The 12,292-nt window shown below is 43.9% G+C and overlaps 1 protein-coding gene across 6 annotated transcripts in view; it reads right to left on the reverse strand.

The window, feature by feature from the left end:
- The window catches only part of LOC108154760 (sterile alpha motif domain-containing protein 5-like), a 171,446-nt gene that overhangs the window by 10,123 nt on the left and 149,031 nt on the right, over positions 1–12,292 (reverse strand). For 2 of the 6 annotated variants that reach the window (XM_017285136.2, XM_017285135.2), the window contains exons 3-8: positions 5,745–6,107; positions 5,053–5,357; positions 4,666–4,715; positions 4,448–4,554; positions 2,930–3,016; positions 1,035–1,091 (exon numbers count right to left, since the gene is read on the reverse strand). In XM_017285136.2, the coding sequence (XP_017140625.1) occupies positions 1,035–1,091; positions 2,930–3,016; positions 4,448–4,554; positions 4,666–4,715; positions 5,053–5,357; positions 5,745–6,107 (969 nt within the window). Of the gene's footprint in view, positions 1–627; positions 870–1,034; positions 1,092–2,929; positions 3,017–4,447; positions 4,555–4,665; positions 4,716–5,052; positions 5,358–5,744; positions 6,108–12,292 lie in introns of those variants that run through there. The other 4 variants (XM_033389167.1, XM_017285138.2, XM_033389166.1 and 1 more) reach the window with 4 other exon arrangements.

Consider the following 12,292-nt stretch of genomic DNA (forward strand, 5'->3'; position numbering starts at 1 on the left):
TGCTTTTGTAATTAAGTACCAGATAATTAGCAGATAATTGTTAATTAAATAGATAAATAAATACAACTAATTTAATTGAGAAATTTATTTAATTTAATTTATACATTTATGGAATAAATATAATTTAAATGTGAAATATATTTTTGTTAAATTTGAAATTTACTCAATTGAAATAAATAATATATGTGTAATTTAAGTATATAAAAAATATTTAATGTAACTCAAAAATATATTTGATTGAAATATGAAATATATTTGATTAAAATCTATTCAACTTAAAAATGAAATATATTTAATTTAATGAAACATATTTAATTTTTAGTTAATTTATATATTAAATATTTTTCATTTAATTACGAAATATTCAGTTTAATATGAAATATGTTTAATTTAAATAAATACTATATATTTGATTGAAATATGAAATATATTTAATTAAAATATATTCAATTTAAAAAAGAAATATATTTAATTTAAATATGAAAAATTTAATTTTTTACTTAATTTAAATATTAAATATTTTTCATCTAAATGCGAAAAATATTTCATCTAAATATTTATTTGAAATGTGAACTATATTTAATTTAACCATAAAATATATTTAATTCAAATATATTATATGAAATATATTTTAAATCAAATATTTCCCTTCTCGCGAGATCTCGTTGCAAAAATAATGACAACCTTTTTCCCTGGCTGCCGGCTGACACTACACTATCGAACCGCACTGTAGCCCCGTGAAGAAAGGCTTTCTGCATTCGGCCTCGATTTCCGTTTGGTGCTGGGTATTTTATTCATGAAAATACAGCCTCTGAAACTGTGAAATTAATAGTGTGGCATGTGGCATGTGGCATATGCCGCCTCCCATGCTTGCCGCCCAAGGTTTATGTTTATTTAATTTGCGAAAAGTGCCCAAACCAAATACACGCTTGATTTATTCGCAGCAATTGGCAAATGTTTGCCATTCGCATTTATCCGAATCTTTGCCTTAAAGGATACTCAAGGATGTGTTCAAAGATGTGTGTTTTGCTTACCTCCTCGTGCTCCCGTTGAAATTTTTCCTTTTTCCGCATGGCCTCCTGGACTTTCAACTGAAATTGAAATAATTTGTAGTCGTAGTTATTGCTGAGTGATTTTGTTTATTTATGAATGGCAGTGGAACTAATTTTGTTGGCCCAGACCCAGGCCTTGGCAACAGCAGCAGCAACAGACGTTGACAGGACGAAAACTGTTGGAGTTTGCTTTTAGGCGTGTCCTGGGTGGGTCTTAGAGGGTGGGCATGGCGGCTTTTGCATTATGCATTTTCCAAATGTTTTCTGCTGCTGCTGCTGCTGCTGCAGGTGTCGCTGTCTGTTTTGTGTTGTTGTCGCCGCTGATTGCATTCTGCTGCTTGTTTTTAGTTGGGCGCCGTGCGCGCTGTCATTAATAATGAATGTTGACGGCAATGAACTTTTAAATGTTGCATGCATCTACACGCTTCCTCTGCTGTTGCTGTTGCTGCTGGTGGCATGCCATTACAGGTAAACGTGCTCAAAAGCAACAGCCGCAGCTTTCGTGTTGAAATTGCATTGCAAATGCAGTCACAGAGGGGGCTGCTGTTCGTTTGGGGGTAGGGGTTGGGGGGTTGATTGGGGTGAAACTTTCTTCTTGTTGTTTGTGCAAATTTTTCTCTGTTGAGGTAAAATTTGTTGGCTGTCGCAGTTGTTGCAACAGCAGTGGCAGTGGCAGTGGCAACAGCAGCTTGTTAAATTTGCTGCATAAATATTTATGCGACTATGCCAACATTTAACCAAGCCAATAAGCATTCCACCCACTGCTATAGACATAGGTATATAGGTATATGCATAAAATATACAAAATTACATACACTTGCGGTCAACAAAGTAGGGTTGAGTGTCTAGGCTTCAATAAAAATACTTTTGTTGAAGGTTACCGGGGAGGGGGGGGATTGATTCCTCCTCCTCCTGGTAGGGGTTTGACAATCTAGAGGCGGGAGTGCCGTGATAGCTCGAGTAACTGCAGAGCACTGTGCTACAAAGGCCTTTTGTTGAAACAATTCTTAAATTTGAAATTTATTTTTGGCTAAATCGAATGAATGATCGTATTTAGGTTTTTTTATTCTTAATTTATTATGTAATTTGTATTTAGGTTGTTGGCTGTTACTGTTAAAGCAACATTTACAACAGTCATAGAAAAAATTACGATGATTTCAAAAAATTAAATACAAAAAATTCGTTTCATCAAGGTTAAAGAATTTTTCGGGGGATATTATTTGGTTCAATTATCTGTTCAGGTTTCTAGGGTAAAGGTCCTCTTAGATCATCCCGTTAGGCAGGTCCTGGCTTTGGGGTGCGATGAGACCGATGCCGATAGTTTTAGGTATATCTTTATTATTTCTTCTTTGACTCAAACTTCTTTCCCTCACAACGATTCTAAAAGTGAATAGGAACCGATCGGCCCTCTCTCTGCAACCTTATCGATGTTTTTATGCGATATATACCATTGGTATCTCCCACAGAGTGTATTGATGGTGTGGTAGATACCAACGACCACTATTATTGATTATTACTATTTCATTACTAAATTACTTGGATGTACTTTTATATTGTTGTTTCTCCGAACACGAATTCCTTTCTTTGATGGAATGATCCATTTCCAATGATCGAGCGTTGATCTCCGTGTCCATATATTCGGTATTTTTGCAGTGTGGCCGTACATTTATGGATTATTAATGTACACCAGGGATGTCGTGTTGGCGGATAGGTGTTCTCCTACCACAGTTCTACTCTCTATCCCCTAAACTATTGAGTATTCGCCATCCCCTCTTAATCTCTCACCCTATCATCTCTCCTGTACGTCGGAGCACCCCTAATATTCCCACCTCTGCTGTAGCTTGTGGCTCTTAAGTTACCGTTGTGTAATGGCTTACCCTATGGATTGTCTCCTCGAAACTGTGCTGCTGTCCGCCCGCACCGCCGTTTATCATTTGAAAGTGCCGCAGACGATCGTTGGCGGCCTGAAAAGAGAACCAGAAAAAATCAATTTAAATTTAAAGGAAAGAGAGAAACTTTTTAAATGCAATTTCTGTTAAGGGTTCTCTATTGCTGGTTCGGTTGTGGCTTATTAACCTTCTTGGCTTTTGGCCGAGAACTTTCTGGTCTGCTCATAAATCAAGGACTCGACTACTTGATGGGGCAGCGGGCATTGCGTCGTGCTTTATCGCCATTAGGGACGCCATTTTCTATTTAACACCTTTCGGCGGGGTTTTAATTTTTAATTAATAACGAGTCAAGGGTCAGGTTAGGGTCGTGCCGGCCTTCGGACCCTCAGCAGCCCCTCTCTTGCCCTCTGTGTTTAATGCGTTTGTTTTCTTATCATGAATAGCAAATCAGGTGGGGGCGGGCGGGCGGTCGGAACACATGGACCAGGCCCAGGCCCAGGCCAGGACCAGGTGAGTGCCTGTTTAATTATATTTTGAAAGGGCCCTGGATCTGGGCTAGAGGATGCTGCTACTTAGGCACATATCCTTAGTCATTTCCTGCGCTTATCTGCAGAAGGTCCTAGCCGTGGCAGGCTACTCCCCCCCCCACTCGACTCCATCTGCTGCTTCTCCCCCGCAGTTTATTATTTATATTTTTTTTGTTCCCCCTCTTTCTCTTTGGCTTCGTGTTGCTGTGCTCTTCTTTTATTTATTCTTTTCTTTCGCCCGGTGCTCCGTTGCTGCTTGTGAAAAATTTATGCATGTCCTTGCTTATTTATGAGCAGCGTCGTCGTCGTCGTCGTCGTCGTCCTGGCCGCGTTATCTTTGGCCACAGTTTCACTGCCATGCCCCCAAGAATAGACCGTCCTTCTGCCACTTCTGCTCCCCAAAGCAGCAGCCGAGGAGCTCTAATCAAAGGCGCTGAATGAATCCTTTGTGAGCGGCGCAGATAAAGCGAGTACAACATTAGGGAGGATGTTGCAGCGGCGACGACGGCGACGGCCAAGAATGAGAAGTGGCAATGTAGACATGGCCGCTGGCAAAACATTTTTAACCTTTTCAGTGGAAAGCAGCGGCAGCAACGGCAGCAAAGAAGAAGCAGCGCACATAAAAATTTACATGTCCCCAGGGCCAAGATTAAGTATGGCCACGGTGCGGGGTCCCAGGCACAGGGACGGGGGACAAGCCCAAGTCAAAGTCAAGACGCAGAAAGTCATAAAATGGCTGCCTAGCAATGCCGGAAAGGAAAATGCTGGGGAAAACCCAATGCGAAATGCGAGCAAATAAATTGAAAGAATTACCGCAGCAGTTGATTCAAATGAAAGGCTGGGGCTGGGGCAGGGGCAAGGGATCTGGGTAGAGGACAAACAATTTGCTTGCGGTCATAAAACGAAGCGCGAAAATGAGTTTCCCCCCCCCCACCAGTAGGGTTGAAGGGCAAGGGGGGAATGTATGTTTTGTACTTACCCTGGCCTGGGCGCCATTTTGTTGATTGTTGCGATCCCGTCGATTGACAGTTTTCAAGCCTTTCAACAGTCGGGCCAAAGTGGTGCGTTTCTTTGTCTCGCGTCCCTCTGGAGAGTTGGGAGTGAAGAAAGAACGAGAAACAGAGAAATAAAAATTGAATTAGTAAAGGGAATTCAAGGCAATGCTATAAATATTCCATCAGTTGCTCCACCACTTACCAGCAGTCGGTGGAAATTCGTAGAAATATGCAGAACGGGGACTCAGGCAGCTACAAGAGAGAGAGAGAGAGAGAGGGAGGGAGGGAGAGCATATAAGTAGGTTTCAGTACTTTCGGAAACCCTTGATTTTCACAGGATTTATCGCGATTTTTATATAGAACAATTTCTAAATTGTTAAGTATTTTTTAGTATATTTTTAGTATTTTTTAGTATGTTTTTTAAAGTATTTTTTTTTGTATTTTTTATTTTTTATAGTATTTTTAAAGTATTTTTTTGTATTTTTAGTATTTTATTAGTATTTTTTAATCTATTTTTAGTATTTTTTGATTGTATTTTTCTTGTTGTTAAAATTCTCAAAAATGGGATATTTCTGGAGCCGCCACTCACTTTTGTTGCACAAAATTCAGATGTGCCACATTCGGTGGCAGTGTCTGATGATGTTGCGGTCCCACGCCGGGCTGTCCGCCCCCTGCCTGCTGCTGGCCGGGCACGAGTGGCAGTTGCTGCTGCTGCTGTTGCAGTTGCTGTTGCATCTGCTGCTGCTGCTGTATGCTCTGTTGCGTCTGCAGCGTTTGCTGTTGCAGCAGCTGCTGCTGTTGCGTCAGGCCGCCGCGTGCCACACGCGGTGCAAACACACCATAACCGAAGCCATAGATTTCGTCCTCCTCCTTGTCGGACAAGCAGCTGGAGGGCTACAAAAGAGAGGTTTACAAAATTACTAGAGGAAATTTATAGTGGAATATAGAAGTATATATAGAGCGGCAGAAACATGCAACATGCGGCACAGGCAATACAAATATTTACACAATTATAGAGAGATCTAAAAGGAATTTTTTCCGATGGTTTTTCTTTGTGTGTGTTTTTCAAGCCAAATCCACGCCAACATCAACCAAAATTTGTCTTTCTTTCTTGATAGATTCTGTAAATATTTTCCTTGCAACTACTAGCGGGGGGGGCGGGCTGTGGGAGGGTGGTGGTGGCGGCTCTAATGGGTCTCTTTTTGGGTGTGTGTTGGGGGGGTTGTTGGGGTGGGGGGCGTGCTCCTTCGAGTGGGTGGCGAGGGGAGGGGTCATACATACCGAATACTTTCCGGGCACATAAATGGGCTGACTATGACTATTGGGCAGACCGGCGCCGTGCATCGAATGCCCCCGATGGCCGTGCTTCTGACGGTGATGGATTCCCATTCCGACGCTGCCGCTGCCGATACCGCTACGATTGCTGCCGCCACTGCCGCTGGCACCGCTGGCGCCGCTGGCACTGCCACTGCCGCCAGCACCGCCGCTGGCGCTGGCGCTGGCGCTGGCATTGTGGAGCGGACTGTGATCCGCCCAGGCCGCCTGCCTGGCACTCTCTAAAGCACTTAAAATATCTCCAAAGGGAGCCATTAACAACTCACAATAGACGGATGCCAGGCCCTCTAAATGGCCGCGTTGTCCATCCTGCAAAACACGACGATAGAATAGCACCAAAGAAAATCAAAGTTTACGTTTTTCGTTCCACAAGGGTCAAGGGGCAAAGGGGCATGGAATGACAGAGAGAGGTAGAGAGAGAGAGTTGTGTGAGGCGTAGAGTTATGAATGCTAATGTGCAGTGGTTAAGAGAGAGAGAGAGAGCAAGAGAGCAATGAATGATAGCTGGCTCTCTCTCTGTGTGTCTTGAGAGGAGCATGAGGTTAGAGATTGATGTTGGCGTTGGATGGGGGTTAATTAATAATTCAATTAGAACCAGCACCGGCTTTTACTGGACTACATTCAAAATTAGGAAAAAAACACACATTAAAATTATCGAAAAGGTGCACATATTGGGCCTCCCCAGAGGGCTCTTAGAAGGGGCATAAATTATGGCGCCCATAAACATATCTGTACACGCATCTTATTTGCAGTTGGGGCGCCCCTCCTCTGCCTGCAAAAAGAGAGAGAGAGAGAGACACACACATAAAGGGAGGGATACACACACACACAAAAGGGAGAAAGCCACGCACTTTTTCATTGCATACCTGCAGGGGCAATTTTTACAGACAATCCAGAGATGGAAAAAAAAGTGTCTGCCAGGAAACTGAGGTACTTTCGGTGGGGACGGGGGAGGCTATGGGGGGGCAGGCTATGGGGGGCAGGCCGTGACACTTTGAGTGGCGCTCGGGGCCATGTTAAACTCTTGACATTGTTCCACGGCCATTGCCAACGCAGGCTTCATTGGTGCCGCGCCATGTGGCATCAATCAAATATGACACGCATTAAAACATCGCATGCGTGTGCCCCGTCATGGGGTGCCCCGGCAAATTGACAGTCTTTTCACCTGCGTGGCGTGGCGTGGCGTATATGGCGCTACCAGTAGGATAGATCCTACTTCCTTCTTAGAGGGTATCCTTGGAGGGGCCGGCAAGGGGCGTGTGTGCAATTTGCCAGGAAATTGCCGCGTTTAGCGTAATTTTTGCTACTTATTGCCTCTTTGACTAGGAGAGAGCTCCTTTTCGTTGTTAGCCTTTGGCTTCCTGCCACCTGCTTCCTGCCCCCCGCTTCCTTCCACTTTTTTTTGTCCTTTTACGCTTTGGGTAATTTCACAATGAGCCCTTGAGGCTCTGGCCTGCTGTTATTGGCCCTGTTTGGCCTTTTCATTAAAGGTGTCAACTTTTGATGAAGGATCCAGGCGAAAAAAAACGCGGGGGCACAAATTCAAGCTGGGGTGGACCTATCCCATTTTCAATTTTCCCTGCTCTTCTGTTCATATGAAGAAAAATAAATGTACTCTCGGCTCATTACGATCCTCCCGCACAAGTTTATTATGCAATTCCTTGTTTATGTCTCATCTAGGAGTACGGAATCAATTTCATCTCTGGATTGAATTGGATTGGTGCCCTCCTCACTGGCCTCATCAGTCGTAACAGCAAATTCATAAAGTCATTTGCAATTTGTGCTGTCAAAGGGGGGGGGCAGGGCAAGGAGCAGGGCGGACAGCCAGTGCTTATAGTTATGGCCGGCACATTCGCTGGCAAGGGCAAAGCAAGCAAAATAACTGTCGCAATAAAATAATTTATTGAAGTTTTGCAATGCCAGCGACAAATGCAATAAACTGCGAACGAACTCGACTCTGTCTTGGGTCTCCTCTCTCCATCCATGGCTTCCCGGCTCACATGACGTATGCGTTATAAATTTATTTTCAATAGCACTGCAGGACTCTGCCCCGGAACCAGAAGGAGCTAACAGGAGCAGCATCTGAGCTGAGCGGGCTGGGGTTTATTGGCAACTCTTGACACACATCCGCGTGTGTGAGGAGAGAAAAAAAGTGGAAGCGCGGCAGACCAAGACAAACAGCAGGCAGCGCGGCAGTTAGTTAAGGGCGGGGACCGGCAGCAGGAGCAGGAGCAGCATCTGAGGATCTGGGAATGGGTGCCAGGATAAAGGATAAAGTGATGTATGAGTTTAACGCCCTCACGTATCGCGCAGACAGCAACAGCGATAGCGACAGCGACAGCGACAGGACCTTCCTGGTAGCTGTTGCAAAAACTTGTCTAAGCACGAACAAAATATTAAGCGTGGAAATGTGTTGCCACGATATTGACAGAGTGAATCAGAGAGGGGTTAAGATGGGGCAGGGAGCTGGATAGCAGGGAGAGAGAATTTTTGGCAGAAGCCGAAAACTTTTTGGCAACGAATTCTGTTATTTCTGGTTCTCTGCTTCTGGCCAAACGACTTTGTTTATTTCGTACGTACACTCGTATTCCATTCGGGTAATCAGCTCCTGGCTCTGGCTCCTCGCTCTGGGCTCTGGGCTCCCCCCCGAAAAACAAATTACAACTGCACTAAGACAACAGGCTAATAACTTTTGACATGTGATTCTGCAAGTGGCATTGGGCTTACTGCTTATTCGGGCTACGTTTGCTCATTAGCCCCGGACACGGATGGGGGCCCAGTGCCCAACCGTGCCCTCGCCCGGGGCTGTCAATTTTTTGCGCAAACTTGTCTTGGCACTCGACTTGCGGCCCGCTAATTGATGACTTCGCCGCAGCCTCAGCGAAAGAAGGCAGCTCCAATGACAAAGGGTACTTGGACTGAGGCGAACAGGTTGCTGCTTGAATCATGAAAAAAACAGAGAATATGGGAGTATTTTGCGGCAGTCCATCGCAGTTCCATCGAATATGGGAGTATTTTGCGGCAATCAGAACTTTCGAATGAGCGGAATATTCAAAACGATCAGGTGGCTGCTTTAATCATGAAAATACCATCGAATATGGGATTCCTTTGCAGTAATCCATCGCAATTCCATCGAAAATTGGAATATTTTGCAGCAATCAGTACTTTCGAATGAGCGGAATTTTCCATATCTGCCTCGTACTCGAATGAGAGACGCAGGAACGAACTGGCGCTACTTTTATGCCCCCTAAAAAGATAGAGCATTCGTTTATCTCCAGCAAAAGTGTGTGAACGAAATACATATTCCATTCCATTCCATTCGCTGGCAAAATCCGTTTAATGAGCAAACAAAACGCACGCAAGAATTACAAAAGAACTGGGCAGCGAAAGTGGCATTAAGAAAGGGGGGTTCAAGGGTAGCTGGTCAGTCCGGGCGGTGGGGGGTCTGTATTTACACAAGTCTTCGAGAGAGAGAGAAAGAGTGGGGGAGGGAGAGCAGCCGCCACATGCAAACACCAATTAGAGTGACCACAAAGCAAACAAAGGGGCATCAATTAAGGGGACAGAGCACAGCCCTCGGACTCCTTGAGTTTGCATTTCTCATCAGCGGATCGGATCGGCAGTCAACCATTGAACCGTTCAAGCATCCATCAATTGCAAATTGTAAATCGCAAAATCTATTTGCAAGTCACAACACAATCGCAGGCCCTCTGGCTGGGAGACAGATCCGTTTCCGTTGGCTGTAATCAGCTGAAAGAAATCAACTTGGAGGCCAAAGCGTTCACTGAAGCGATGTCCATGTCGGATGTCAGCAGCAACAACGAGCACTTAAGGGTTAATTTCATAAATTGTACATCAAAGCGGCAACAGATGGGGGCGGAGGGGCCTGGTGCTGCGGCATTTGCCCTGCAGTTGACAATTTTTGAAAGTCAGTGATTTGTAAATAATCCTTTTATAAGCACAATGGCTGCTCGTTAACGGCAAATGAGTTTTGACATGGCCAGTGGACAGCCCTCACCCCCCTCCCCCCCCAGCACACACACACACACACACACGCCTCCACTGCTTATCGCTGTGTGACAATCTGGGAATGAGGCCCTGAATAATGCCTGGCCATTAACACAGTCATCATCATCGTCATGGTCATCATCATCGTTGTAGTCGTGTAGTCCTGTAGTCCTTGTCCTGTTGCCTTGTTCTTTTCCCTGGCAATTTCAGGCAACACCATAATGCCAGCTGGTTGTTGCTTTTCGGTGCTAATATCCCGCATACATGCAAAGTTCCTGCCCCCCCCCTGCCTCCCTCTACAGAGGCTTTCCATTAAGGAAAATGCTATTTTGTACTTTACATCCTCCAACATGAGCATGGAGGAGCGGCAAACTCAAGACCGAAACGAAACTATGTTAACTTGTTAAAAAGCACAAAACTTGAGGCGTTTACTACACTTCCACTCGGTGCTCTTCCACTCTGTGCCAAGGAATTCATTAGCCAGGAGGCCAGGAGTATCGACAGACAGGATGCCTCCTCGGTGTGTCTGCTGCCTAAAAGTATTTTCTAATTAAATACTCATGTTTTACAATATGGCGCTGACATTCTGCGGAAATGCCTTTTAATTTCCACATTTGAGATGCTCATGGGCACATGTGGCATAGGGGGGGGGGGCATAGGGGTGGGGTGGTGCGTGGCACATTTTGAGTTTAATTTGCCAGAAATGAGTTTTAGTTTTGCGACGACGACGACGACACACACACAAACACATTTCATCTTCAGCCACTCTTTTGCTATATCATTTCCGCTGAAAAGGGGATGGCATGTGGCATGTGGCAGGCTGCTCTCACATACATTAGCAGCAAATAATTTAATTTCTCATTTGTAAAGTGATGGAAAAATCATTTGAAACAGCGACAGAGAGCCTTCAAAAGGGTTGTTTTCCCCCTACCAAAGAAGCAATGGGAAAAATTACGCATACGCCACGTTTGACATAAAATTGCGCATAATGACGGGCACGCTGTGGCAGCTGGAGACTGGAGACTCGTCCTGGAGTCACGAGGAGTCAACGTCACAGACAGCCCCCGGGGACTTGGGGGGAGGGGGAAGGGGGAAGTGGGACTGCATTACATTTCAATTTTCATTTTCATTTCCATTTTTCCTGCCATTTAATTTTAATTCATTTTCCATTGTCTTTTCTTCCCTCTCTCTGTCTCTCTCTCTCTCTGTGTTCTTTTGTTTCTTGTCGCTCTCTGTGTCGCTTGCAACAAATGAAATGAAATCAGCCATAATTAGCATTATATTTCATACTTAATATAATTTAAGTTGGCAAAATGCACGACAGTCCTTTGCCAGAGTCTCCATTCGGGTAGAGTGACAGCCATGCAAGGCCCAGAACAATGCCAGTTCCTGCCACACGCAAAGTGCAACGTTTGATTGCCACGCCCTCCCTGTCAGGTTTTTCAATGGCCCCACACAGGACTCTGTTCGTTCCACGCACGTCGTGCCCTCGGGCTGGCTTGTCTTTGGCAATTTATGCGTTAGCCCTGACGCAATTATGCGAAATTTTCGCACACACAGCTGGATCGATTCCCCCCCACCATCCACCAAAAAGGGCGGTTTGACAGTGGCCGGGGCGTGGCTAAACGCTTGTTGCAGGGGCGTAACGTTTTAAGTTTTGTCGGGGTTTTGGTTTTTTGCGTGGGGCAGCGTAATTTAATTACTTTTTTGCGGCGTTTATAGACAATAATGATGGCGAATGATGGGGATGATCAGGAAGGGTGGACAATCGTTTGTTGGGGGCTGTTCTGTTTGGCCAGCAACAGCAGGGACATGCTTGAGGTCATATTAAAGGAAAATTAATGTTGTTTTAATTGTAAATGAGTTTCGCAAATGAACAAAGCGTTGGACAAAGCGCTGGTTATTTCTTCTAATGTCTAGACATTTTGGGGATCTCGAGTGGGGGCATAAAGATGGTTTACCCTTAAGATTGATGTTTATGGGTTCTGGGGAAAGTCCTTGACTTTACTAGGGTTTATTTATGGGCTATTTTGGCTATGAAATATCATTAAATATTTTAAATACGAATATTATTTGAGGTTTTTTGGCAGAAAGTTTGAAATTTGGTGTGAAAAAGCAGCCTGAAGAAGGCCATGTGGCTTTGGCTATAAGAAAAAATGAAAAAAATAGGAAAAAATTAAGGAAATGTGAACTGAATTTTCTATTTTTTAAGTCTTATTTTTTTTTTATCTACAAATTTTGTCTCCCATTTCTTCTATTTTTTTTTCTATTTATTTAAAATACTTTTTTTTTACAATTTTTGTTCTCTTTTTTTTTCATTCATTTATTTTTTTATTTAACACACTTTCACCCTTTTAAACGAATATTATTTAATGTTTTTTTTGGCAGTAAATTGGCCTGAAGAAGGCCATGTGGCTATGGCTATAAAAATCTAATTATCTTAAGGTTTTATTTAAGAAAAAAAAATAGAAAAAATATTATTAAAA

Source organism: Drosophila miranda, chromosome 2 (genome assembly GCF_003369915.1).
Source record: "Drosophila miranda strain MSH22 chromosome 2, D.miranda_PacBio2.1, whole genome shotgun sequence".
Classification (NCBI taxonomy): domain Eukaryota; kingdom Metazoa; phylum Arthropoda; class Insecta; order Diptera; family Drosophilidae; genus Drosophila; species Drosophila miranda.